Source organism: Dictyostelium discoideum (genome assembly GCF_000004695.1).
Source record: "Dictyostelium discoideum AX4 chromosome 2 chromosome, whole genome shotgun sequence".
NCBI classification, from domain to species: Eukaryota; Evosea; class Eumycetozoa; order Dictyosteliales; family Dictyosteliaceae; genus Dictyostelium; species Dictyostelium discoideum.
In genome coordinates this window covers 7151177-7176614 of record NC_007088.5, presented here as the reverse complement: position 1 = coordinate 7176614, position 25438 = coordinate 7151177, and the positions used below count along the sequence as shown (strand labels likewise).

Genomic DNA, 25438 nt, shown 5'->3' with positions numbered 1-25438 from the left:
AAAGATGTAATCAAACAAATTGGTTTAATAATGATTATTTTTTATTATATCCAGAAAGTCATTTTATAGTTATTTATTCAATTTTTTATTTTATATAATCTAACAAATAAAAACCAATTTAAAATTATTAAAAAAAAAAAAAAAAAATTAAATTCCTTGTTTTTTTTTAAATAATTATTTTATGTTTTAATTTAATTCTGCTTTTTTATTTTCATAATAAAAAATATTTTTTATTTTATATTTTTTTAAAAGAAAAGGAATTGTTTTAATAAAAAATGAATTAGATAAAGTTTAAAAATTTTTATTTTTTTATTTTTCATATTTTATTTCTTTTTTTTTAGATAATTTCTAAAATAATTCTAAATGATTACCCTCAAATGGTTGGTCGTTTAAATCATCTATTGCTTTCACAGCATCTTCTTTATTATTATATTCAATATATGCATAACCTTCTGATATTCCTGTTTCCTTACCTTTTACAAAAACAAGTGATTGTATTTCACCATACACTGAAAACTTTGTTTTTAAAATTTCTTTAGAAATATGAGAACTTAAATTTTTAAAAAAAAAGAGTAAATTATTTATACTTTTTTTTTTTAAAAAAATAAAAATAGAAATAATTACTTTAAACCTCCTACATATATTGATGTTTTTACCATTTTTTTTTTAATTTTTTTTTTTTTTTTTTTTATAAATATTTTTTGAATTTAATTTATCAAAAAAAAAAAATAATAAAAAAAAATATAAAATTAATTAAGAATTGGTTGTGGTTAATAATTTAAAAAAAAAAAGTAAAAACAATAAATTAAATAATCAACTTTCTGCAACAGAAATTGAAAAAAATAATAATAATAAATTAAAAAAACTTTTGAAAAAATATGACGAAGATGTAAATTTTACAATTTCATAATACCAAATTTATTGGACACATGAAATTTATAATCTATTTGTAAAATTTACATCTTCTTCATATTTTTTCAAAAGTTTTTTTAATTTATTATTATTATTTTTTTCAATTTCTGTTGCAGAAAGTTGATTATTTAATTTATTGTTTTTACTGTGGACCATATTTTGGATTCTTTTTTTTGTTAATCAAGCAAAATAACGCAGGTATCTCAATCAGTCACTTTTCTAAATATTAATTTTTTATTATTAAATCATTATATAATTAAATTAATTAAAATAATTAAAAAAAAAATAAAAAATAAAAAAATAAAAAAAAAAAAAAAAAAAAAAAAAATAGAATGAAATGAAATAAAATAAAATAAAAAAAAGAAATACAGAAATTAAAGAAACTTATTTCGAAATTGTTTAAACAATCATACAGTTTAAAATTAAATAAATTGTTTTAAACCACCACTTTTTTAGAACACATGAAAATAAATAAGAAATAAAAATAAAAAGATAAAAAAAGATTTTTTTTTTTTTTTTTTATTTTATAATTATTCTTGTCGTCAGTATTGTTACTATAATTAATCCCATGAGTTTTTTTTTATTATTATTTTTAATTCTTTTATATTTGAGATGATTATTATTATTAATTAAATGACTTTGAGTTTTTTTTTTATTTTTCTGTGCCCAAAATTACCATATTAATTTCGGCAGCCATATTAATTTTAGCCTAAAATAGTTGGTCTGTGCATGCCAAAATTAATATGGTTGCCGAAATTAATATGGTAATTCTAGCAGACATAAGTCCCATGCCAAAATTATCATATTAATTTCAGCAGCCATATTAATTTTGGCATGGGACAGATAATAGTCATGGTGGTGGTTCATAAACTAAAAGGATTAGTGATTAAATAGATTACCAAGCAAATGAATCATTAATGTTTTTTAATAAACTTTCAAATATAAAAAATATTATTAAATTTAATAAATAAAATCAAATTTTATAATTAAATGATAAATAAATTAATCAATATTAATAAAAAGTCTTAAAAATTATTATTGATCAATTTTATTAGCAGTTTGATTTAATTTATTAGCAGTTTCTTTTTTTACATCTTTATATTTATCAGACATATCAGATTTAATATCGTCCATCTTTTCTGATAAATTATCTTTAACACCATTCATCTTATTTGAAGCTTTATGAGCAGCATCTTTAGCATCGTCAACTAGTTCCTCACCTTTTTCTTTTAAATTATCCTTTATTTCATTTTTAACATCTATTGATTTCTCTTTTAATTCTTCACCCTTCTTTTTAATATCATCTTTAACTTGATTGGATTTCTCTTTTAATTCTTCAACTTTTTTAGAAGCACCATCTTCATGTTGACTTTCATCATCATCATTTGAATGGTGAATTAATTCATTTGCTTTTGATTTTAATGATTCATAACCATCACTCATTGCATTAGTTGTTTTATGATACATTTCAATTGTTTTATCTTTTGTTACTTCGGCTGCTGATGACAACGAATCACCAACATATTTCATACCATCACTCATTGCATCTAATGAATTATCATATGCTGTAACTACATCATTTTTAAAATTTGTAGCTATGGAAAAAAATGTTATATAACATTGTTAGAATTATTTTTTTTTTTTTTTTAATGGTTTTTTTTTTTTTTATATTATTATTTCCAAAATCTTACATTCTTTATTTATATTGTCATTGTTTGTCATTTTGAATGATATTAATTATTTTGTAATATTACTATTTATTTGATTTATTTTTGATTTGATAAAAAAAAAAAAAAAATTCTTTTTATAGTTTTCTTCCCAAAACAAATAAATATATAAATAAATAAAAAACAAATTAAATTTTTTTTTTTTTTTTTTTTTTTATCTGAATTTTTTTTTTATTTGAATTTTTTATTTTTATAATTTCAATTTAAAAAAAAAAAAAAAATTAAAAATAAATAAATAAATTTCAATAGAATCATTTTTCTTTTAAATTAAATTCAAAATAAGGTTTTATTGAATATTAACAAAATTTAAATGAAGAAAATATCTATTTTAATTATAAAAGATTTGTTAAAAAAAAAAAAAAAAAAAAAAAAAAAAATAACCTTAACACTTTTTTTTTTTTCAATTAAAATTAATTATAGTCGAGGCAGAATTTTATCAATCTTCTATCAAAATTTGAAATATTTAAACATTTATTCATTTCCTCTGTGGAAGTATTCTTCATTAGAGGCATATTTTAAAAAAATAAAAATTTATTTGATTTTCTATTTCAAACAAATAAAACAAATTATTTAATTATATTATTATTTTTTTATTTTATTTAAAATTAATTTTTATTGATTTTATTTAAAATAAATTTTTATTGATCAATTTTATTTGAAGCTTGATTAAGTTTGTGAGCGGCTTCTTTTTTTGTTTCATCGTATTTATTTGATAAATCATCTTTTACATTATCCATTTTATCAGAAACTTGATCTTTAGCGTTATTTAATTTATTTGAAGCATTATGAGCAGCATCTTTAGCATCTTCAACTAGTTCTTCGCCTTTTTCTTTAATATTATCTTTTACTTCACTTGATTCATCTTTTAATTCTTCGATTTTCTTTGAAGTACCATCTTTTAAATTTTTATTTTCATTTTGAGTATTGTCAATTAATTCATTTGTTTTTGATTTTAAAGATTCATAACCATCACTCACTGCGTTAGTTGTTGCATTATACATATTGATTGTTGCATCTTTTGTTACTTCAGCTGCTGATGATAATGAATCACTAACATATTTCATACCATCACTCATTGCATTTGTTGTTGCATTATATGCATTGATTGTTGCTTCTTTTGTGTTATCATATGCTGATACTGCTTCTTTTTCTAAGTTATTAACTAAGTAAAAAAAAAAAGAATTATTAATAATTTTATATTTTTTATTTATTACTATTCTTTTTATTTTTTTTTTTTATTTTACCAACCTTCTTTATTTAAATTATTATTGTTGTTTGTCATTTTAAAACTTTTTTGAGATATTTAATTGTTTTTATATTTGTTTTGTTTCTTTTTAATTAACATTAATTTATATTTTCAAATTTATAGATTTTTCTTTTTCTTTTTTTTTTAAAAAAAAAAAATTAATAAGTTAATAAATTAAACAAATAAATTTATTTTCACTCTTTTTTCATTTTTAATATGAAACATTTTTTATTTGAAATTTTTAAAAATGAAAAAAGGTGTTTAAAAAAAAAAAAAAAAATTCAAATAAAATAAAAATTATACCAAGATAATATACTATTCAAATAACTATAAATCGTTTATTAATAAATTTTTATTTTTTAGAATCCACCATTTATTGTTTGTTTCTTTATCATTTTTTTTTTTTTTTTTTCTGAATTGGATGAATTTGTTCAAAATTATTTACCCTAAATCTGTGGGTTCAATTTGTCGAAGAAAAAAAAAAAATAAATCATTTCTCCTTGAGATACTCATTATAATCAGTGGATGGTTATTATTTTATTTTAATTTTTAATTGATCTTTTATTTTTATTAATAACCTTCAATATGCCAAACTTTTTTTTTATTTGTTATTTTTTTATTTTGTTTGACACCTGTGTTTAAGTTTATTATGTTAATATATAAGTAAAAAAATGCTTATTGGTAATTTATGTTTAGAATGCCTATAACTTTTATTTTTATTGATAATTTTTAATTGAAAAATATCTTTGTAATATTAAAGTTGTTAGTTTTTTTTTTTTTTTTTTTTTTTTTTTTTTTTTTTTTTTTTTTTTTTATTTTTTTATTATTTAATAAATAAGATTAATAAAATTTTTGATTGATAATATATTGGTTATTAATCTTCATCAATTATTTTATCACTAATTTCCATATATCTAATATCTTCAGGAGCCAAACGTAATAATGCTAATGTATGAATATGTTGTACACGTAAGAATTTTAAGAATGGACGGAATAGAATTAGATAAATTATTATGAGTAAAACACAACTAACTGCTAGAATTGATGTTAAAACCATAGTTGACCATTCTTGGGCTGAAAGGTAATAAAGGAAATAGGTGAAAGTTGCAGTATCAAGACCAAATGTCATAATTATTGGTGAAACAGTTTGTAACCATTGATATTCATCACTTTTTTTAGATCTTTCATTCTCTTTGGTATAAATAATTTTCAATACTTTTTTAGTGTACAAATCTACAACTCTATCTAAACCTAAACTAACATCATTATAATATGGTTGTTGGGCGGGTGTTAAACACTGGTCAACACTTAACATCCAACAACCTCTAACATCACCATTTGATAAACTACCCTCCATCAATGGTCTAACTTCATCAAAGTAAGGTACTGATTGATGATTAATTTGGAATTGATCAATTGTATCTATCATTGATTGGGATGATTCGATATCTGGGTTATCGGTGTCAAATAACTCTGAAACGTAATGATTTATAATACGACTTTGTAAAGATCTAATAGCACTTTTACCCAATGTATTACCAGATTGAGAATTATCATAAACTACACTATAACTGACCCATAAACCCATTGAAATGATTCCAAATAAAATAAAGATTCCAATTGCATATGATAAATGTAATCTATTCAAAACTGATTTCAATGATTTCTTATTTAAATTTCTTTTACTTGTTCCATCCCAACCATACTTTTTATTATTAATTAAAGATTGAATCTTTTTCTCTTCTTCCTTTTCTCTCTTATCTTGGTATTTAATTTGTGGTGCTTCATTATTTTCATCATCAACCTCGGATATACTATCAATATTATATTGGTGTCTTTTATTTTTATAACCTCTATTTGAAAGTGTTGGTTTTCTATTTGATACTGAACATTCTTCACTATTATTATTATTATTACTATTATTATTTACATTATTTACAATACCTTCATTAATTGAAGAGTTTAATGTTGTTGTTGATGATAATAAACCTGTAGAATCAATTAATGGACGACGATCACTTTGTTGGACACTTATTGTAAGATTTTCACTACCAGTATTACGTTTGGTTTCTTTTTTACTATTATTACAATTATTATCCTCAGCATCTAAAAGATCATTATTATCACCATCAGTATTTGAATCGAATAAATTTTCACGTTCACTTCCAGTATCTAAACTAACCATTTTAATCTTCTTTGTTGATAATTTAACAACAACATCTTTTGGTGCCAATGAAAATATAATTAATGTACGAATCTTTTCACGTGTAATTTTACGAACTACTGGACGGAATAAGGACAACCCAATTAACACAAGGAAACCGAAAATACCTAACCAAACATAAATCATAATATTTAATGAATTTCTAATATTTGATGCCAATGACTCAATATATGCAGTTTGAATGGAAATATAAATATTTGGAATTGATGAACCTGAATTTAATACAAGGAAATTAAAATCTGAATCGGTGGATGAATTTTTAAATTGTTCAATTGAAAAATCATTTACAATTATTGCTGATTCAATAAATGAATTACCAGCTTTCCATGCATTATAACTTTGTTTTAATACTACAAAGTTATCGGTGTTGTTGCTACTTGTATCTGTGGTACTTTGAATATAAATTGACATATCTACAGAAGGTTCATTATAAATTGATTCTAAACGTGCATCATTTATAATATCACTTGAACGATTGTATTGGTCAAATGGGAAAACTAATGAACCAATATCATAAACACTAATACTATGATTCTTTTTTAAACTTTGCATATTGTCACCAGTGAATGAAATTGGATTTTTCTCACCCCAATAAACTGCATTATGAATGTTTTTCATTATAGTTATCTTTCTTTTATTCTTTACTTTTAATGAATTGATTTGATCTTCAATTTCTGAATTTGTTAATTCTGTTGATAATGCAATTGATTGCATTTCATTGAAATTAATACCTAAATCTGCTGATTCTTTTGCTGCTCCTAAAATTGATAAAATACTAGAATATGAGCTTATATGTCTAGTTTCCATATCCCTAAATACAAATAATATTACAATTAAATATACAATACAACATGCTGTTGTAACAATCATTAACCATGATAACTTATTGATAGCATTACTTTGTTGGTACTGTCTATACTTATTTCTTCTACCCTTTGATGAAGAACTACTGGATGAATTATCATCATCTGAATCACTAGATTTGGATTTTGATGATTCTGATTTTGTTTTTTCATGGTGAACACTACCACTACAACGAATACCATTACTATCACGAATACTACTATTACGAACACCACCACCACTACCACCTATTTTTTTCATTTCAATATCGACTTCAGTTTCTGAATCTTCCAAGTTTTTAATATCATTAGTTTCAAAATCTGTAGTTTGACTTTTACTCATAATCTCTTCAACTGATTCAGCTTTCTTTTGTAATTTTAATGATGAATCTTTATCTTTAACAACTTCTTCAAGGAATTGTGAATAATCACGTAATACTCTAACTGAATTTGGATTTAATGCTAATAAACGTTCATAACTTTGATTTGCAATATTTTCATAATTAGCAATTCTACCTGATAAATCTGATAAACGATGAAGATCAACCGTTTCATGTAATAAATGTGCCCAAAATCTTTTAATATAAGTTAAACATTTAACATGATATCTTTTTGCATTATTATAAAGCTTTTTAAATTCCATGTAACTGACGAAATCTTGAATTTTACCATAATTTGAATCTGGACCACGTAAATCAGAATCCATTAATTGTTCTCTTTCTTTATCACGTTGGTAAATAAAGAAACGAACATCAAATGATGGATTCATTCTTCTTAATTTCTCCAATGCTGCATAACCAATATGTCTATCTTTTCTAACTGTGAATAAGAAATTACAATATGCCATCCATAATAAATCTGAATTTGGAAAGTATTGAAGACCACATTGATATAGATTATTTGCACGTTCAATTGACTCGGCTGAATAATTTGAAATACTATCTTCTTTATCACTGGAGCCACTACTACCACCATCTCTTAATAATTTTCTTGCCATGATTTCAACAAAGAATGAAAATACAAATTTATTTTTAAAAAATGGAAAAACAATTTGTCTTTTACTACCAATTGATGGTAATTGTTTGCCCCATCTTACTTTATTTGTTGGTGATTGTTGTTGTTGAGTTTCAATTTCATCTTTTTTCTTTTCATTTACAAAATCAGCAGATTCTGAAGTTGGTATTTTAATACCTTTAGTTTTTCTACATAACCATTTATAATAAAATCTATTTAAAAAGTAACCGACTGGAAATGCAGCAAAAACACCGACCACTGTAAAATAACATGTTACTCCTGATGTTTCATCATTTACTCCAACTGTAACCAATGTCATAAATGATATCCAAAATACTGTCATATAAAACCCACTTTTTAATTGATTTAATCTTTGATTATTATATGGTAGTAAAATAATTGAACCTCCGGCTAAAACAATAATTATAATGAAATATGCAATCGATGTTACCCATGCATAACTATCAACTAATGAATTTAAAATTGATAATAAAAGTTTTCCAAATAACACAAGAACATCAAACTATATATATTAATTAAAATGTTAAAATCTTTATTTAATTTAATTTTAAATAATTATAAAAATAATAATTTATTTATACATACTCTCGCATGTGGTTTTGTAAATCTAGATTTAATGTTTGTATCAAATTCATAATAGGTTGCACTTGATATAAAACCTACTAAACTAAATGTAATCATTAATATAATGGAGGCCAATGCCACTGGTAAATTTTGACCTTTATAACAATCGATCTGTTCATTTGAATAACTTCTAAGTGTGCTTGAACTGTAATCACAATCTAAACCAATTAAAAGTAATGATGTGATTGGTATGAATAAAACGGCAATTGCCAAACTTACAAACCAACGTAAAGTTCTAATTACCCATATATTTGCGATTTTACCTCTATAAAATTGATATCCAACATACCAAATATTTAAAAAACCAAGTAATAATAAACCAATTACAATCCAATAGAATATTGTAAAACCAGTATATCCAACTAATGAACTTGGATGATTAATTGGTGACATTATTTTTTTTAAATAATAACCTGCTGAACCACCCCACAGATATTGATGTTTAAATCCAAACGATGATAATTCTTTTTTTTTTATAAAATTTTATTATTTAATAACCATGGATAAAGTAAAAAAATAATTAATTAATTATATTCACTGTGAGAAAAAAAAAAAAAAAAAAAGATATAACAAAAAAAAAAAAAGATGATGGTAATTATTTAATGATTATCATTATTGTATAATTTAAATAAAAAATTATAAATATTATACAATTAAGTCTTTTTTTATCAATGGTAAAAATAAATAACAAGACCAAAAAAAAAAAAAAAAAAAAAAAAAAAAAAATCAAAAAATCATTATCATTTTTTTGTGTTTGAAATTTAAAAATAAAAAGAAGATCAAAAAAAAAAAAAAAAAAGATATTTTTAAATAATGCTTACGACAAAATTCTATTAAAATACTTAAAATTGTTAGTATTTTTGGGAATGTATTGCCTTTAATCATCGCATATAAAACACCAAAAGATCCTTTAAAGTTTTTTTTTTTTTTTTTTTTTTTTTATGTGTTAATAATATAATATTTATTTATTTCTATTTTTTTTATTTTTTTGTATTGAATACATACCTTTTTCCATTGATTTAGTGAAACCTAAAATTAATGATTTTGAAGAAGATTCTGACGAAGAGGATTTTGATGAACTTTTATATGAACCCATTCTTTTTTTCATATAAATAAATTTATATATTGAGTAAAAATTTTTCTATTTACCTATTTATTTCAATAGAAAAAAAAAAAAAAAAAAAACTAATTAGTTTTTAATTTATAGTTTTTTTTTTTTTGTTTTTCTTATTTCCACAAAAAAAAAAAGAAGAAAAAATATGTGAATGCTAAATAATCTCAATTTGATCAAGATAGATAGGAAAAACAATTTAATAATTTTCAGAAATCAACAACGAATTTATATGAGGCTGCCACCACATTTCTGTAACCTTTTATTGACAAACAAAAACCCACATAAAAACAAAGAAAATCGAGTTTTTTTTTCGCTAATTTGGTGCAGCCCTAAAAAATATCATGTTCATTTTTTTCAAAAAGTGGTCGGAAAGTTATGAAAATTAAAAAATAAAAAAACCATCAATAGCAAAAAAAATTAATAATTTAAATTGATTTAAACAAAAGGAAAAATTTGTTTTTGTTTAATTATTATAATTTTTATTAAAAAAAAAAAAAAAAAATTATAATTGTTAAATAATAATAAAAAAGTAAAAAAAAAAATACAAAATAATTTTTTCCAAATTCAAATAAAAAAAATATAAACAACTTCCACCAATCGATCATAAAAATATCAGTTTTCAAATATAACCCAACCACAACCACAACCATAAACAACCAATACTATAAATATCTAATATAAAAAAAAAAAAAAAAAAAAAAAAGAGAAAAAAAGATAAAAATCTTTTTTTTCGAGGATAAAAAAAAAAATCAAAAATAATCTCAAACAATGTTTTTTTATTTTTCAACAAGCAATGACACTTTTTTTTTTAAATTACACCATAAATAATTAAATTTATTTATTATTTTGAAATTGTATTAATTTTCTTTATTTTTTCAATAGAATTATTTTTATTATTTTTATTGGTTTTATTTTTTAACTAAAAACAAATTATTATTTTTTTTAATTTTTTTTTTTATTATTATTAAATTTTTTATTTTTATTATTTTACCTGTTATCAATTTTTTTAAGAATCTTAAAAATCAGAGAAATATAATAACAAAATAAATAAAAGGAAAGTGGTTGAGCGAAAATATCTTGAAAAAAAAAAAAAAAAAAAAAAAAAAAAAACTCTTTTTTTCATTTTTTTTTTTTTTTTTTTAAAAATAGAAATTCACCACACAATCCTTTATGGCAATGGAGAAATCAATTTTTGATTCTCTAATTAGCAAAGAGGAAACATTGTTAAAGAGTTTATTAATATTATCAATCAATGGAGTTTATATCTCCATAGATCAATTATTAAATTACTTTAGTAGGGTAAACTCGATCATAGTCTCTTCCAATCAAGAGTATGTGTTTTATAATTATTATATATCCACTCTCTCCTATTAATTTTTATTAAAAATTTAAAATATTAGTGGAGATTTTATTGAAAAAAGATACCAAATGATGAAAGGATTAAATATAAAACAGTATAATTCATTATATAACCATTTTAAATCATTTCATCACCAAAATAATAATTTCAATGAAATAATAAATATAAATACTTTAAATAATAATAATAGTTTAGAGTATCATTCACTTCAAATAATAATTGAAAATAATAAAAACTTTCCTGAAATTTATAAAAATAATAATTTTAAAATAAATAAAAAGATCAAACTTTTTCACGAAGATGATAAACATTCGAGTATTAGTATTAATAATAATGATAATGAGAATAACAAAAATAATAATAATAATAATAATAACAATAATACAATGTTATTTGAAAAAGTTTGGAAAAATAAATATATTAAAAATAATATATTATTTCATCTTAGATTATATAATATTCATTTAAATAGGAAATTATATATGACATATGATTCATTATTAAATTATAAATATTCAAGTTATATTAATTCAATAGAGTATGATTATAATGAAAGAGGGAATTTAAGTTTTGGATTATTACCATCAGATTTAGAGGAATTAGAATTTCAATATGAATTCAGTGCAACATTAAATGAAAACTCAATACCAAATACAGTAAAAACAATTATTTTTAGTGAATCATTTAATCAAGCATTAAATAAAAATATAATTCCTCAATCAGTAACAAGTATTAAATTTGGTGATGAATTTGACCAACCATTTGTAAATAATAAAATATCAACTAATTGTAAAGATGATGATGATGATGAAGGTACATTTAATAAAGAAAGTTTGGTACCTGAAGCAATTAAACATTTAGAGTTTGGTAATGGATTTTCACAAGATATTAAAATTATTGATCAATTATATTCAAAGAATTCATTAAAATCATTAATATTGGAGAATGATTATGGAGGTGTGATTGAGTATGGGGCAATACCAAATTCAGTAACTACACTTTCCAGAGAATTTAATTCAGAAATGAATTCCAGAGATTTTAATGCTAAAAAAGATATTGGAGGGTCAATAACATCGATTCAATTTGATAATTACTTCAATCAAGTAATAACACCAAATCAATTCTCAAATAATATTTTTCCATAAAGTTGGAAATGATTTTAATCAAGAATTACATTCACCATTAGAAACAACAATTCTACCAAAGAATCTCACTTCACTTACAATGGGTTCAAGTTATGATAAAGAATTTAATGAAAATTCATTACCAAAGCAATTGAAGGTATTGATTTTGGGAAATCGGTTTAATAGAAAACTTAATAAAGAAATGATACCATCAACACTTGAATCAATAAAGTTTGGTGCAAAGTTTAATCAAACATTACCAAATGATTTATTTTTACATACAAATTTAAAATCATTAGTATTAGGTTCTGAATATGATAAACCATTTCCACTCTCAGCTATACCTTCAAAATCAATAACTCATTTAGAATTGTCTAGTATTAAAGGAGAATTACCAGATCTTTCAAATTTCCATTCACTTCAATCATTATATTTAGGTTTTTTTGAAAAGAAAATACCAATTGGTCATTTACCTCCAAATATTACCTCTTTAACATTTGGTCCAAAATATAAAAATATATCATTTGAACCAAATTTACTTCCAAATAAATTAAAAAAATTAATAATTAAGAATCAACGTTTTTATCAAGATCAAACAACTCTCTCAAATTCTTTACCAATTTCATTAGAATCAATTTATATTTCAATTGAAAATACTGAATTTATTAATAAATTAACAAGTGATTTCGTTTCAAAATTTATTAGATTTTATTAATCTATAAACAAAAGTATAATAAATTTTTTATAAATATTTTTTTAATTTTTTATTATTATTATTGTTGGTCGATTTTATTTGCAGCTTGATTTAGTTTAGGAGCAGCTTCTGTTTTTGTTTCATTGTATTTGTTTGATATATCATGTTTTACATGTTCCATTTTATCTGAAACTTGATCTTTAGCGTTATTCAATTTATTTGAAGCATTATTGGCAGCATCTTTAGCATCGTCAACTAATTCTTTACCTTTTTTCTTTATATCGTCTTTAATATTATCCATTTTATCAGAAACTTGATCTTTAACATTATTCATTTTATTTGAAACATTATTGGCAGCATCTTTAGCATCTTTAGCATCGTCACCTTTTTTCTCTATATCATTTTTTACATTATCCATTTTATCAGAAACTTGATCTTTAGCATTATTCAATTTATTTGAAGCATTATGAGCAGCATCTTTAGCATCTTCAACTAGTTCTTCACCTTTTTCCTTTAAAATATCTTTTACTTCACTTGATTTATCTTTTAATTCTTCGATTTTCTTTGAAGCACCATCTTTTAAATTTTCATTTTCATTTTGAGTATCGCTGATTAATTCACTTGTTTTTGATTTTAAAGATGTATAACCATCACTCACTGCATTAGTTGTTGCATTATACATATTGATAGTTGCATCTTTTGTTACTTCGACTGCTGATGATAATGAATCACTAACATATTTCATACCATCACTCATTGCGTTTGTTGTGACATTGTATGCATTGATTGTTGCTTCTTTTGTATTATCATATACTAATACTGCTTGTTTTTCTAAACGATTAACTAAATTTTGTAATTATTAATAAATAAAAAAATTTTTATTAATAACTATATATTAAATTATATTTCATAACATTGTATACCAACCTTCTTTATTTAAATTGTTGTTTGTCATTTTTTATTTTCTTTTTTGTTATTTCTATATTTTGTAGTATTACTTTTTAATTTTATTTGTTTAATATTTTTTGATTGAAATAATGAATTAATTTATTCTATTTATAGTATTTTCTTTTCATTTTTTTAAAAAAAAATTAAATCAAATTAATTATTTCTTTTTTTTTTTAATATAAATAATTATTTATTTGAATATTTTTTAAAATATGAAAAATAATTATTTAAAACTCAATTAAAAAAAAATTAATTATGTACCTAGATGTAATTATATTACCACAATTATATTTATTCAAATAATAAATAATTATTTTATTTTTTTTTTTTTTATTTTTATTTTTTTTATTTTTTTTATTTTTTTTGGGGAAATTTATAAAAATATGGGTTGATATTATTATGATGGTTTAATTTAATCATAGTCATTAAATAATCTTTTTTTGGATTTCTTAAATCTCATACAAATCAAATATTACAGTTTTTCATTACAAAAATTCTGGTTATTTTTTTTTTTTTTTTTTTAATAATTCACAAATAAAAGTTATACAAAATTGCGGTATAATAATTTTTTTTTTTAAATTTTATTTTATTTTTTTTATTTTATATATTTGGTCGGTCCCTTTTTAATAAATAAGTTTTTTTTATGATTCGTACTTTAATTAATTTTTTTTTTTTTTTTTTTTTTTAATAGTTTACAAAGTTTGGTCTTGTAAAGAATGTTGTAGAACTCTTATTTGAGACAGTATTACATGTTAAATCAAATGAATTTAAATTAGAGTCATTTGATAATAATGTTTTTGATGATGAGACATTTGATGATTTATTTGATAATGAAATAATTGATTCTATAAATAATAAAATAAATTAATTAGAATTTTTTTTATTAAATTTTTTTTTTTTTTTTTTAATACATACTGAATAACATTTTATTTTTAGGATTATTTAATTTATATTTATTTAATAAACAATTGATTTTTATTTTGGAATAAATTAAAAAATAAAAATTCTATTTATACTTTTTTTTTTTATTTTTTTTTTATATTTTTATTTTTTTTACCCCACTAAATAATTACCCCATTTTTAACCACTATTGAACCCTAAACAAGAGATATGGAATATTTTATTTTTTTGTAAAATTATTATGTTGACATACAAGTTAAATAATAAAGTAAATAAATTTTAATCAAGAAGTATGATACTAACAAGTACAAGATAATGATTTTATTATCTTTTGATTTAAAAAAAGTTTGTTTTTTATTTTTTAAATATTTTTTATTATTTTACACACTAAAAAAAGTATGATTCTATCATCATTGTTAAATTGATTCAATAAAATAGTTGAAAACATTATTTACATCATTAAAATAATCATTTAAAATCCTCAATTACTCATCTTTTAAAGGGAATAAAAATAAAAAATCCATGAGTATCATTGAAAAATGATGTTTTTATTCTTTTTTTTTATTTTTTATTTATAAATTATGTCATTCAGATTATTTTTTTGATCAAAATTTTTTAGGGATTATTTATGATGTATTTATAAATGATGAAATTAAAAAAATGATTAAAAAACAATATCATTTTTAAATTTTCGATTGTATTTAAAGTGGTTTCATTTCAAAAGGTAGAACTCTAATTTACCATTTCTTTTATAAAAAAAAATCAAAAATCAATATAAGTAAACAATAAAAATAAAATAAAACTACTCTTTTAATTTCAATTGCAATGAATATTTATTTTTTAATAATTTTGAAAAATTTTATTTGAGGGCATCTTTGTAAAATAATTATTTTAAAATTTTATTATTAAAATTTATATTAATTCTCTAATTTATTTCCCTATTTCTAAATTTATTTGATCAAAGTGGATTTATATTTTAAAAACAATTACTTACCAAACAAAAATCAATAAATGAATCTAATATCCATTCCAAACAATTAATTGTTCCATATTACTTAAAAAATTTAAAAAAAAAAATTGATATATTTTTATTTTGGTTTTTATTTATTCTAAAATAAAAATCATAAAAATAAATATATTTTTAAATTAAATAATAAAAAACTATAAAAATAATTATTAAGACTATGGTTTATTTTGAAAATAAAATAATTAATATTAAAACAATATTGTTTCCATAATAATAACCTAAATTCATAAACTAATACATGTTGATAACATATCTTTTGATTTTTTAAAAGGTAATGTTTATGTCGACAACACAATTCTAAATTTAATTTTAACACTCTTTTAATATTGTTTAATTTTAATAAAGAGTGTGGTTATTTCTAGAAAAGAATAAAATTAAAAAAAAAACAAAAAAAACAGGGTCAAAAAAAAAAAGTATAAATAGAAAAAAAATATAAATAATCATTATCAAATTAAAACGAATAATAAAAATTAAAAATTAAACTATTAATATAAAAAAGAAAATATAAAATGTTATTCAGTATGTATTTTTAAACAATATATTTTTTTTATTTTTTTTTTCCAATGAATTAATTATTAACTTTTTTTTTTTTTAAATTATTTAGAATCATTAATTTCATTTTCATTTAAATCATCTTCAAAAAGTGATTCATCGATCTCAAACAATTTAAATAATTCAATAAATCAAACAAATGATACCATTGTTATGAAAAGTACATCATCATTTTTTACAAGACCAAACTTTGTAAATTATTAAAAAAAAAAAAAACTTTTGAAACATTAAAATATTGGGCGACATTCTATTATAAATTAAACAAACGAATTAAATTAATAATAAAAAATAAAAATTGATAAAATTATTTTTTTTTTCTTTTTATACAATTTATTTTTGGTTTTTTTTTTTTTAGATAAGATTGTTGGTTAAATAAAAGTAATTAATTTTTTAAAATCTTTTTTTTTATTTAATTTTTTGTTTTAAAATTTTATTATAGGTCGATTTTATTTGCAGCTTGATTTAGTTTATGAGCAGCTTCTGTTTTTTTTTCATTGTATTTATTTGATATATCATGTTTTACATGTTCCATTTTATCAGAAGCTTTATTGGCAGCATCTTTAGCATCGTCAACTATTTCCTCGCCTTTTTTCTTTATATCATCTTTTACATTATCCATTTTATTAGAAACTTGATCTTTAGCGTTATTCAATTTATTTGAAGCATTATGAGCAGCATCTTTAGCATCGTCAACTAGTTCTTCGCCTTTTTCCTTTAAATTATCTTTTACTTCACTTGATTTATCTTTTAATTCTTCGATTTTCTTTGAAGCACCATCTTTTAAATTTTCATTTTCATTTTGAGTATTGCTGATTAATTCATTTGTTTTTGATTTTAAAAAATCATAACCATCACTCACTGCATTAGTTGTTGCATTATACATATTGATAGTTGCATCTTTTGTTACTTCGACTGCTGATGATAATGAATCACCAACATATTTCATACCATCACTCATTGCATTTGTTGTTGCATTATATGCATTAATTGTTGCTTCTTTTTTATTATCATATACTGATGCTGCTTCTTTTTCTAAATGATTAACTAAGTTTAATCATTTTGAAAATATAAAAATTATATTAATAACTATATTTGTTAAAAATATATTTCATATTGAATAAGTTATATACCAACCTTCTTTATTTAAATTGTTGTTGGTCATTTTTTTATTTCTTTAATTTGTAGTATTACTTTTTAATTTTATTTGTTTAATAATTTTTGATAAAAAAAATGATTTAATTTATTCTATTTATAGTTTTTTCTTTTTCATTTTTTAAAAAAAAAAAATAAATCAAATAAATTATTTTCTTTCTTTTTTATTTTATTTTAAAATTATTTATTTGAATCATTCAAAATATGAAAAAAATTATATAAAATTCAATTAAAAAAAATTAAGTACATAACAATTATATACCAAGATGTAATTAAATTACCACAATTATAATTTTATTCAAATAATAAATAATAATTTTTTATTTTTATTTTTATTTTTATTTTTTTTTTTTTTTTATTAAAATAGGTGTTATATTATTATAATGGTTTAATATTTATTCATTTGAAAATGATCCTTGGTATTTATTTTTTAACAACTCATAGTCATTGAATAAATTTAACTCATACACATTACAGTTAAATTAGCATTTTTTTATTTTTTTACTAATTTACAAATGATTTATGAAAAGTCAAACAAAATTTCTAATTTTTATTGTTTTTTTTATTTTTTATATTGGTCGGTCCCTTTTTAATAAATAAGTTCGTACTTTAATTTTTTTAATTTTTTTTTTTTTTTTTTTTTTTTTTTTTTTTTTTTTTTTTTAATAGTTCACAAAGTTTGGTCTTGTAAAGAATGTTGTTGAACTCTTATTTGAGACAGTATTACATGTTGAATCAAATGAATTAATATTACAGTCATTTGATTTTGATGATGAAACAACATTTGATGATTTATTTAATAATGAAATAATGGATTCTAAAAATAATAAAATAAATTAATTAGAAATTGTTTATTAAATTTTGTTTTTTTTTTTTAATTTGTTTTTTTTTTTATATAAAAAATACATACTGAATAACATTTTTTTAGGTTTTTTTTAATTTATATTTATTTATTTAACAATTGATTTTTATTTTGGAATAAATTAAAAAAATAAAAATTCTATTTATACTTTTTTTTTATTTTTTTTTTTATCTTTTTTTTTTATTTTACCCCACTAAATAATTACCCCATTTTTAACCACTACAGAACCCTAAACAAGAGATATGGAATATTTTATTTTTTGTAAAATTATTATGTTGACATACAAGTTAAATAATAAAATAAATAAATTTTAATCAAGAAGTATGATACTAACAAGTACAAGATAATGATTTTATTATCTTTTGATTTAAAAAAAGTTTGTTTTTTTATTTTTTAAATTTTTATTTTTATTTTATACATTTAAAAAGTATGATTCTATCATCATTGTTAAATTGATTCAATAAAATAGTTGAAAACATTATTTACATCATTAAAATAATCATTTAAAATCCTCAATTACTCATCTTTTAAAGGGAATAAAAATAAAAAATCCATGAGTACCATTGAAAAATGATGTTTTTTTTCTTTTTTTTATTTTTTTTATTTAAGATTATGTCATTTTTTTGATCAAAATTAGTTAATTTTTTAGGGATTATTTATGATGTATTTATAAATGAAGAATTACAAACAAAGGATAAAAAAAATAATTTCATCATTTTAAAATTATTGATTGTATTGAAAATGATATCATTTCAATAGATAAAATTCTAATTTACCATTTCTTTTTTTAAAACCAATGCTCATCGGTATATTGAAAAATGACAAAAGTCAAAATAAAAAAAATAAGTTAAATTAGAAACAAAATAAACTACTCTTTTAAATCCAATTGCAATGAATATTTATTTTTTAATAATTTAAAAAACTTTCGTTTGAGGGCCACTGTATAAAATAATTATTTTTAATAAAATTTATTTTAAATATATAAATTCTCTAATTAATTTCCTAATTTCTAAATTTATTTGACCAATGTGGATTTGTATTTTAAAAACATTTTCTAACCAAACAAAAATAAAAAAAGGAATTCTAACCAAACAATTAATTTTTCAATTTTAGTGAAATAATTAAAAAAGAAAATTCATACAATCAATTTTCTAATTTATTCTGGTTTTTATTATTCTAAAATATAAAATTATATAAAATATAAAAAAGAAAAAAAACAAAAAAATCATATTAATTTTTATTGTATATTATGTTGAATTATTAAAAAACTATAATTATAATTTTTAAAACTATAGTTTATTTTAAAATAATTAATATTTAAATAATAAAATGAATAATAATAATAATAATAATAATAATAATAACATAAAATCATAAATCTCATACATGTTGATAACATATATATCTTTTGATTTTTTAAAAGGTAATGTTTATGTCGACAACACAATTTTAAATTTAATTTTATTAATACTCTTTTAATATTGTTTAATTTTAATAAAGAGTGTGGTTATTTCTAGAAAAGAAAAATTAAAAAAAAAAAAAACAAAGGGGGTAAAAAAAAAAAGTATAAATAGAAAAAAAAAAAATAATCATTATCAAATTAAAACGAATTTAAAAAATTAAATATTAAACTATTAATATAAAAAGAAAAAATAAAATGTTATTCAGTATGTATTTCTAAAACAGTAATTTTTTTTTTTTCCAATGAATTAATTATTAACTTTTTTTTTTTTAAAATTATTTAGAATCATTAATTTCATTTTCATTAAAATCATCTTCAAAAAGTGATTCATCGATCTCAAACAATTTAAATAATTCAATCAATCAATCAAATGATACAATTGCAATGATAAGTGCATCATCATTTTTTACAAGACCAAACTTTGTAAATTATTAAAAAAAAAAAAAAAAAAAAAAAAAAAAACATTTAAATATTGGGCGACATTCTATTATAAATTAAATAAACGAATTAAATTTATATAAAAAAAATAAAAATAGATAATAATAATAATTTTTTTTTTTTTTAAAAACAATTTATTGTTGGACTTTTTTTTTTTTTTTTTTTTTTTTTTTTTTTGGATTACTGATATTAAAAATTGGTCTTTGTGGTAGTTAATTATTTTAAATCTTTTTTTTTTATTTAATTTTTAGTTTTAAAATTTTATTATTGGTTGATTTTATTTGCAGCTTGATTTAGTTTATGAGCAGCTTCTGTTTTTGTTTCATTGTATTTATTTGATATATCATGTTTTACATGTTCCATTTTATCTGAAACTTGATCTTTAACATTATTCATTTTATTTGAAGTATTATTGGCAGTATCTTTAGAATCGTCAACTATTTCTTCACCTTTTTTCTTAATTACGTCTTTTGCATTATCCATTTTATCAGAAACTTGATCTTTAGAGTTATTCAATTTATTTGAAGCATTATGAGCGGCATCTTTAGCATCGTCAACTAGTTCTTCACCTTTTTCTTTTAGATTTTCTTTTACTTCACTTGATTTATCTTTTAATTCTTCGATTTTCTTTGAAGCACCATCTTTTAACTTTTCATTTTCATTTTGAGTATTGTTGATTAATTCATTTGTTTTTGATTTTAAAGATTCATAACCATCACTCACTGCATTAGTTGTTGCATTATACATATTGATAGTTGCATCTTTTGTTACTTCGACTGCTGATGATAATGAATCACTAACATATTTCATACCATCACTCATTGCATTTGTTGTTGCATTGTATGCGTTGATTGTTGCTTCTTTTGTATTATCATATGCTGATACTGCTTGTTTTTCTAAATGATTAACTAAATTTTATAAATTTGAAAATAAAAAAAAAATTATATTAATAACTATATATTAAATTAAATTTCATATTGGAGTAGTTATATACCAACCTTCTTTATTTAAATTGTTGTTTGTCATTTTTTATTTTTTTATTTCTTTAATTTGTAGTATTACTTATTAATTTAATTTGTTTGGGTATTTTTTGATTGAAATAATAATTTAATTTATTCTATTTATAGTTTTTTCTTTTTCATTTTATAAAAAAAAAAAAAAAAAATAAATCAAATAAATTATTTTCTTTCTTTTTTATTTTATTTTAAAATTATTTATTTGAATCTTTTTTAATATGAAAAATAATTATTTAAAATTCAATTAAAAAAAAATTAATTATATACCATGATGTAATAAAAAAAATTATCACAATTATTAATAATTTTTTATTTTTTCAAATAATAAAAATTTTTTTTTTTTTTTTTTTTTTTTTTTGGGGGAAATTTATAAAAATAGGTGGATGTTTTTTTATTATAATGGTTTAATAATTTTTTCATTTGGAAATCATCCTTTTTGTTTTTATTTTTATATATTTTTAACAATCCATTGTCTTAAATCTCATACACAATTAAGTTGATCAATTCTAATTTTTTTTTTTTTTTTTTACAAAATCTCAAATGATTTATGAAAAATTACACAAAATTACGATAATATAATTTTTTTTTTAAATTATTTTTTAATGTTTTATTTTATTTAATACATTTGGTCGGTCCCTTTTTAATAAATAAGTTTTTTTTATGATTCGTTCTTTAATTAATTTTTTTAATTTTTTTTTTTTTTTTTAATAATTTACAAAGTTTGGTCTTGTAAAGAATGTTGTTGAACTCTTATTTGAGACAGTATTACATGTAAAATCAAATGAATTTAAATTAGAGTCATTTGATAATAATGATTTTGATGATGCAACATTTGATGATTTATTTGATAATGAAATAATTGATTCTATAAATAATAAAATAAATTAATTAGGATTTTGTTTACTAAATTTTTTTATTTTTATAAATATACATACTGAATAACATTCTATTTTTAGGATTTATTTTTTTAATTAACAATTGATTTTTATTTTGGAATAAATTAAAAAAATATAAATTCTATTTATACTTTTTTTTTTTTTTTTTTTTTTTTTTCTTTTTTTTTATTTTACCCCACTAAATAATTACCCCATTTTTAACCACTACAGAACCCTAAACAAGAGATATGGAATATTTTATTTTTTTTGTAAAATTATTATGTTGATATACAAGTTAAATAATAAAGTAAATAAATTTTAATCAAGAAGTATGATACTAACAAGTACAAGATAATGATTTTATATCTTTTGATTTAAAAAAAAGTTTGTTTTTTTATTTTTTATATAATTTTAATTATTTTATACACTGGATAAATGTATGATTCTATCATCATTGTTAAATTGATTCAATAAAATAGTTGAAAATATTATTTACATCATTAAAATAATCATTTAAAATCCTCAATTACTCATCTTTTAAAGGGAAAAAAATGAAAATCCATGAGTATCACTGAAAAATGATGTTTTTATTCTTTTTATTTTAAAATTATGTCATATAGATTATTTTTTAATCAAACATAGGTAATTTTTAGGATTGTTTATGATATATTAATAAATGAATATTAAAAACAAAGATTAAAAAATATATTATCATTTTAAATTATTGATTGTATTGAAATATATCATTTCAATAGATAATTCTAATATAACATTTCTTTTTTAAAAAACATATCCTCATCGGTATTTTGAAAAAATAACAAAAATCAATAAAATAAAATAAATAAGATAAAAAACAAAATAAACTACTCTTATAAAATTCCAATTACAATGAATTTTTATTTTTATATAAATTTCGTAGAGGACAACTTGGTAAAATTATTTTTTTTTTTAAAATTTTATTTTTTAAATATATTTAAAATATTAATTCCCTAATTAATTTCCCAATTTTAAAATTTATTTGTTCAATGTGGATTGATATTTTAAAACAATTTCTAATCAAACAAAAGAAAATAAAGGAATCTAGTATACATTCCAAACAATTAATTGTTCTAGAAAAAAGAAATTGATACAACCACACGTGCAATTTTTTGATTTATTTTGGTTTTTATAATTCTAAAATATTAAATTTATATAAAATTTATAAAAGAAAAAAATGAAAAATCAATATTATGTATAATTAAATTATTAAAAAACTATAAATATTATTATTAAAACTTTGGTTTATTTTAAAATTAAATAATGACATTGAAAAAACATAATGATAATAATAATAATAACATATAATAATAAATCTCATACATGTTGATAACATATATCGTTTGATATTTTACAAGGTAATGTTTATGTCAACAACATAATTTTAATTTAAATTGTTATACTCTTTTCATTTGTTTAATTATTTTAAAAAGGAATAAAATTAAAAAAAAAAAAAAAAAAAAAAAACAAATGGGGTAAAAAAAAAAGTATAAATAGAAAAAAAAAAAATAATAATCATTATCAAAATAAAAAGAATATAAAAAATTAAATATTTAACTATTAATATAAAAAAAGAAAAAAAATTAAAATGTTATTCAGTATGTATATTTAAACAATATTTTTTTTTTTTTTTTCCAATGAATAAATTATTAACTTTTTTTTTAAAAATTTTTTAGAATCATTAATTTCATTTTCATTAAAATCATCATTAAAAAGTGATTCATCGATCTCAAACAATTTAAATATTTCAATCAATCAATCAAATGATACAATTGTTATGAAAAGTACATCATCATTTTTTACAAGACCAAACTTTGTAAATTATTAAAAAAAAAAAAATTAAACTATTTGGGCGACTTTTTATAATTATAAATTAAATAAACGAATTAAATTTATATAAAAACATAAGAATTGATATAATAATTTTTTTTTTTTATACAATTTATTGGATTTTTTTTTTTACTTTTAGTTTTAAAATTTTATTATTGATCGATTTTATTTGCAGCTTGATTTAGTTTATGAGCAGCTTCTGTTTTTGTTTCATTGTATTTGTTTGACATATCATGTTTTACATGTTCCATTTTATCAGAGACTTGATCTTTAACATTATTCAATTTATCTGAGGCATTATTGGCAGTATCTTTAGCATCGTCAACTATTTCTTCACCTTTTTTCTTTATATCGTCTTTTACATTATCCATTTTATCAGAAACTTGATCTTTAGCGTTATTTAATTTATTTGAAGCATTATGAGCAGCATCTTTAGCATCGTCAACTAGTTCTTCACCTTTTCCCTTTAAATTATCTTTTACTTCACTTGATTTATCTTTTAATTCTTCGATTTTCTTTGAAGCACCATCTTTTAAATTTTCATTTTCATTTTGAGTATTGTTGATTAATGCATTTGTTTTTGATTTTAAAGATTCATAACCATCACTCACTGCATTAGTTGTTGCATTATACATATTGATAGTTGCATCTTTTGTTACTTCGACTGCTGATGATAATGAATCACCAACATATTTCATACCATCACTCATTGCATTTGTTGTTGCATTGTATGCATTGATTGTTGCTTCTTTTGTGTTATCATATGCTGATACTGCTTGTTTTTCTAAATGATTAACTAAATTTTGTAATTTTGAAAATAAATAAAAAATTTTATTAATATTTTAAAATATATTTCATATTGGATTAGTTCAATACCAACCTTCTTTATTTAAATTGTTGTTTGTCATTTTTTATTTTCTTATTTCTTTATTTTGTAGTATTACTTTTTAATTTTATTTGTTTGGGTATTTTTTGATTGAAATAATGATTTAATTTATTCTATTTATAGTTTTTTCTTTTTCATTTTTTAAAAAAAAAAAAAAAAAAAAATAAATCAAATAAATTATTTTCTTTCTTTTTTATTTTATTATAAAATTATTTATTTGAATCTTTTTTAAAATATGAAAAATAATTCAATTAAAAAAAAATTAATTATATACCATGATGTAATTGAAAAATTATCACAATTATTAATAATTTTTTATTTTTCAAATAATAAAAATTTTTTTTTTTTTTTTATTTTTTTTTTTTTTTTGGGGTAAATTTATAAAAATAGGAGGTTGTATTATTATAATTGTTTAATAATTTTTCATTTGGAAATCATCCTTTTTTTTTTATTTTTTATTTTAAAAACCCATTGTCATTAAATCTCGTACACATTTCAGTTTATTACAATTTTTTTTTTTTTTTTCAAAATCAAATGATTTATTAAAAGTCA

General features: G+C 19.4%; 16 protein-coding genes across 16 annotated transcripts; 5 read left to right on the top strand and 11 right to left on the bottom strand.

The window, feature by feature from the left end:
• Positions 1 to 348: 348 nt before the first annotated feature.
• Positions 349 to 659, bottom strand: DDB_G0276725 (hypothetical protein; the record flags this gene model as incomplete). The annotated part of the gene is made up of 2 exons (XM_637915.1): positions 349 to 550; positions 625 to 659. 2 exons carry the CDS (start codon positions 657 to 659, stop codon positions 349 to 351), a joined length of 237 nt encoding a protein of 78 aa, XP_643007.1.
• A 277-nt stretch (positions 660 to 936) lies between these two features.
• Positions 937 to 1068, bottom strand: DDB_G0276727 (hypothetical protein; the record flags this gene model as incomplete). The annotated part of the gene is made up of 1 exon (XM_637914.1): positions 937 to 1068. The coding sequence occupies one exon, from the start codon at positions 1066 to 1068 to the stop codon at positions 937 to 939; it is 132 nt and encodes a 43-aa protein (XP_643006.1).
• An 879-nt stretch (positions 1069 to 1947) lies between these two features.
• On the bottom strand, positions 1948 to 2634 carry DDB_G0276729 (hypothetical protein; the record flags this gene model as incomplete). The annotated part of the gene is made up of 2 exons (XM_637913.1): positions 1948 to 2507; positions 2604 to 2634. 2 exons carry the CDS (start codon positions 2632 to 2634, stop codon positions 1948 to 1950), a joined length of 591 nt encoding a protein of 196 aa, XP_643005.1.
• A 643-nt stretch (positions 2635 to 3277) lies between these two features.
• DDB_G0276731 (hypothetical protein) lies at positions 3278 to 3921 on the bottom strand (the record flags this gene model as incomplete). Its single annotated transcript, XM_637912.1, has 2 exons — positions 3278 to 3852; positions 3888 to 3921. The coding sequence occupies 2 exons, from the start codon at positions 3919 to 3921 to the stop codon at positions 3278 to 3280; spliced, it is 609 nt and encodes a 202-aa protein (XP_643004.1).
• Positions 3922 to 4759: 838 nt separating this feature from the next.
• On the bottom strand, positions 4760 to 9706 carry DDB_G0276733 (hypothetical protein; the record flags this gene model as incomplete). Its single annotated transcript, XM_637911.1, has 4 exons — positions 4760 to 8488; positions 8572 to 9074; positions 9432 to 9518; positions 9616 to 9706. The coding sequence occupies 4 exons, from the start codon at positions 9704 to 9706 to the stop codon at positions 4760 to 4762; spliced, it is 4410 nt and encodes a 1469-aa protein (XP_643003.1).
• A 1188-nt stretch (positions 9707 to 10894) lies between these two features.
• DDB_G0276755 (hypothetical protein) lies at positions 10895 to 12923 on the top strand (the record flags this gene model as incomplete). The annotated part of the gene is made up of 3 exons (XM_637910.2): positions 10895 to 11055; positions 11605 to 12187; positions 12291 to 12923. The coding sequence occupies 3 exons, from the start codon at positions 10895 to 10897 to the stop codon at positions 12921 to 12923; spliced, it is 1377 nt and encodes a 458-aa protein (XP_643002.2).
• A 58-nt stretch (positions 12924 to 12981) lies between these two features.
• Positions 12982 to 13857, bottom strand: DDB_G0276735 (hypothetical protein; the record flags this gene model as incomplete). Its single annotated transcript, XM_637909.1, has 2 exons — positions 12982 to 13745; positions 13830 to 13857. The coding sequence occupies 2 exons, from the start codon at positions 13855 to 13857 to the stop codon at positions 12982 to 12984; spliced, it is 792 nt and encodes a 263-aa protein (XP_643001.1).
• Positions 13858 to 14105: 248 nt separating this feature from the next.
• On the top strand, positions 14106 to 14718 carry DDB_G0276753 (hypothetical protein; the record flags this gene model as incomplete). The annotated part of the gene is made up of 4 exons (XM_637908.1): positions 14106 to 14117; positions 14329 to 14349; positions 14392 to 14406; positions 14542 to 14718. The coding sequence occupies 4 exons, from the start codon at positions 14106 to 14108 to the stop codon at positions 14716 to 14718; spliced, it is 225 nt and encodes a 74-aa protein (XP_643000.1).
• Positions 14719 to 16286: 1568 nt separating this feature from the next.
• Positions 16287 to 16533, top strand: DDB_G0276737 (hypothetical protein; the record flags this gene model as incomplete). The annotated part of the gene is made up of 2 exons (XM_637907.1): positions 16287 to 16296; positions 16382 to 16533. The coding sequence occupies 2 exons, from the start codon at positions 16287 to 16289 to the stop codon at positions 16531 to 16533; spliced, it is 162 nt and encodes a 53-aa protein (XP_642999.1).
• Positions 16534 to 16762: 229 nt separating this feature from the next.
• On the bottom strand, positions 16763 to 17491 carry DDB_G0276739 (hypothetical protein; the record flags this gene model as incomplete). The annotated part of the gene is made up of 2 exons (XM_637906.1): positions 16763 to 17373; positions 17464 to 17491. The coding sequence occupies 2 exons, from the start codon at positions 17489 to 17491 to the stop codon at positions 16763 to 16765; spliced, it is 639 nt and encodes a 212-aa protein (XP_642998.1).
• Positions 17492 to 18143: 652 nt separating this feature from the next.
• Positions 18144 to 18401, bottom strand: DDB_G0276741 (hypothetical protein; the record flags this gene model as incomplete). The annotated part of the gene is made up of 2 exons (XM_637905.1): positions 18144 to 18298; positions 18392 to 18401. 2 exons carry the CDS (start codon positions 18399 to 18401, stop codon positions 18144 to 18146), a joined length of 165 nt encoding a protein of 54 aa, XP_642997.1.
• A 1328-nt stretch (positions 18402 to 19729) lies between these two features.
• DDB_G0276743 (hypothetical protein) lies at positions 19730 to 20240 on the top strand (the record flags this gene model as incomplete). The annotated part of the gene is made up of 2 exons (XM_637904.1): positions 19730 to 19766; positions 20089 to 20240. 2 exons carry the CDS (start codon positions 19730 to 19732, stop codon positions 20238 to 20240), a joined length of 189 nt encoding a protein of 62 aa, XP_642996.1.
• Positions 20241 to 20507: 267 nt separating this feature from the next.
• DDB_G0276745 (hypothetical protein) lies at positions 20508 to 21269 on the bottom strand (the record flags this gene model as incomplete). The annotated part of the gene is made up of 2 exons (XM_637903.1): positions 20508 to 21151; positions 21242 to 21269. 2 exons carry the CDS (start codon positions 21267 to 21269, stop codon positions 20508 to 20510), a joined length of 672 nt encoding a protein of 223 aa, XP_642995.1.
• Positions 21270 to 21963: 694 nt separating this feature from the next.
• DDB_G0276751 (hypothetical protein) lies at positions 21964 to 22204 on the bottom strand (the record flags this gene model as incomplete). The annotated part of the gene is made up of 2 exons (XM_637902.1): positions 21964 to 22124; positions 22195 to 22204. The coding sequence occupies 2 exons, from the start codon at positions 22202 to 22204 to the stop codon at positions 21964 to 21966; spliced, it is 171 nt and encodes a 56-aa protein (XP_642994.1).
• Positions 22205 to 23758: 1554 nt separating this feature from the next.
• On the top strand, positions 23759 to 23998 carry DDB_G0276749 (hypothetical protein; the record flags this gene model as incomplete). Its single annotated transcript, XM_637901.1, has 2 exons — positions 23759 to 23768; positions 23847 to 23998. 2 exons carry the CDS (start codon positions 23759 to 23761, stop codon positions 23996 to 23998), a joined length of 162 nt encoding a protein of 53 aa, XP_642993.1.
• A 154-nt stretch (positions 23999 to 24152) lies between these two features.
• DDB_G0276747 (hypothetical protein) lies at positions 24153 to 24908 on the bottom strand (the record flags this gene model as incomplete). Its single annotated transcript, XM_637900.2, has 2 exons — positions 24153 to 24796; positions 24881 to 24908. The coding sequence occupies 2 exons, from the start codon at positions 24906 to 24908 to the stop codon at positions 24153 to 24155; spliced, it is 672 nt and encodes a 223-aa protein (XP_642992.2).
• Between the last annotated feature and the right edge of the window lie 530 nt (positions 24909 to 25438).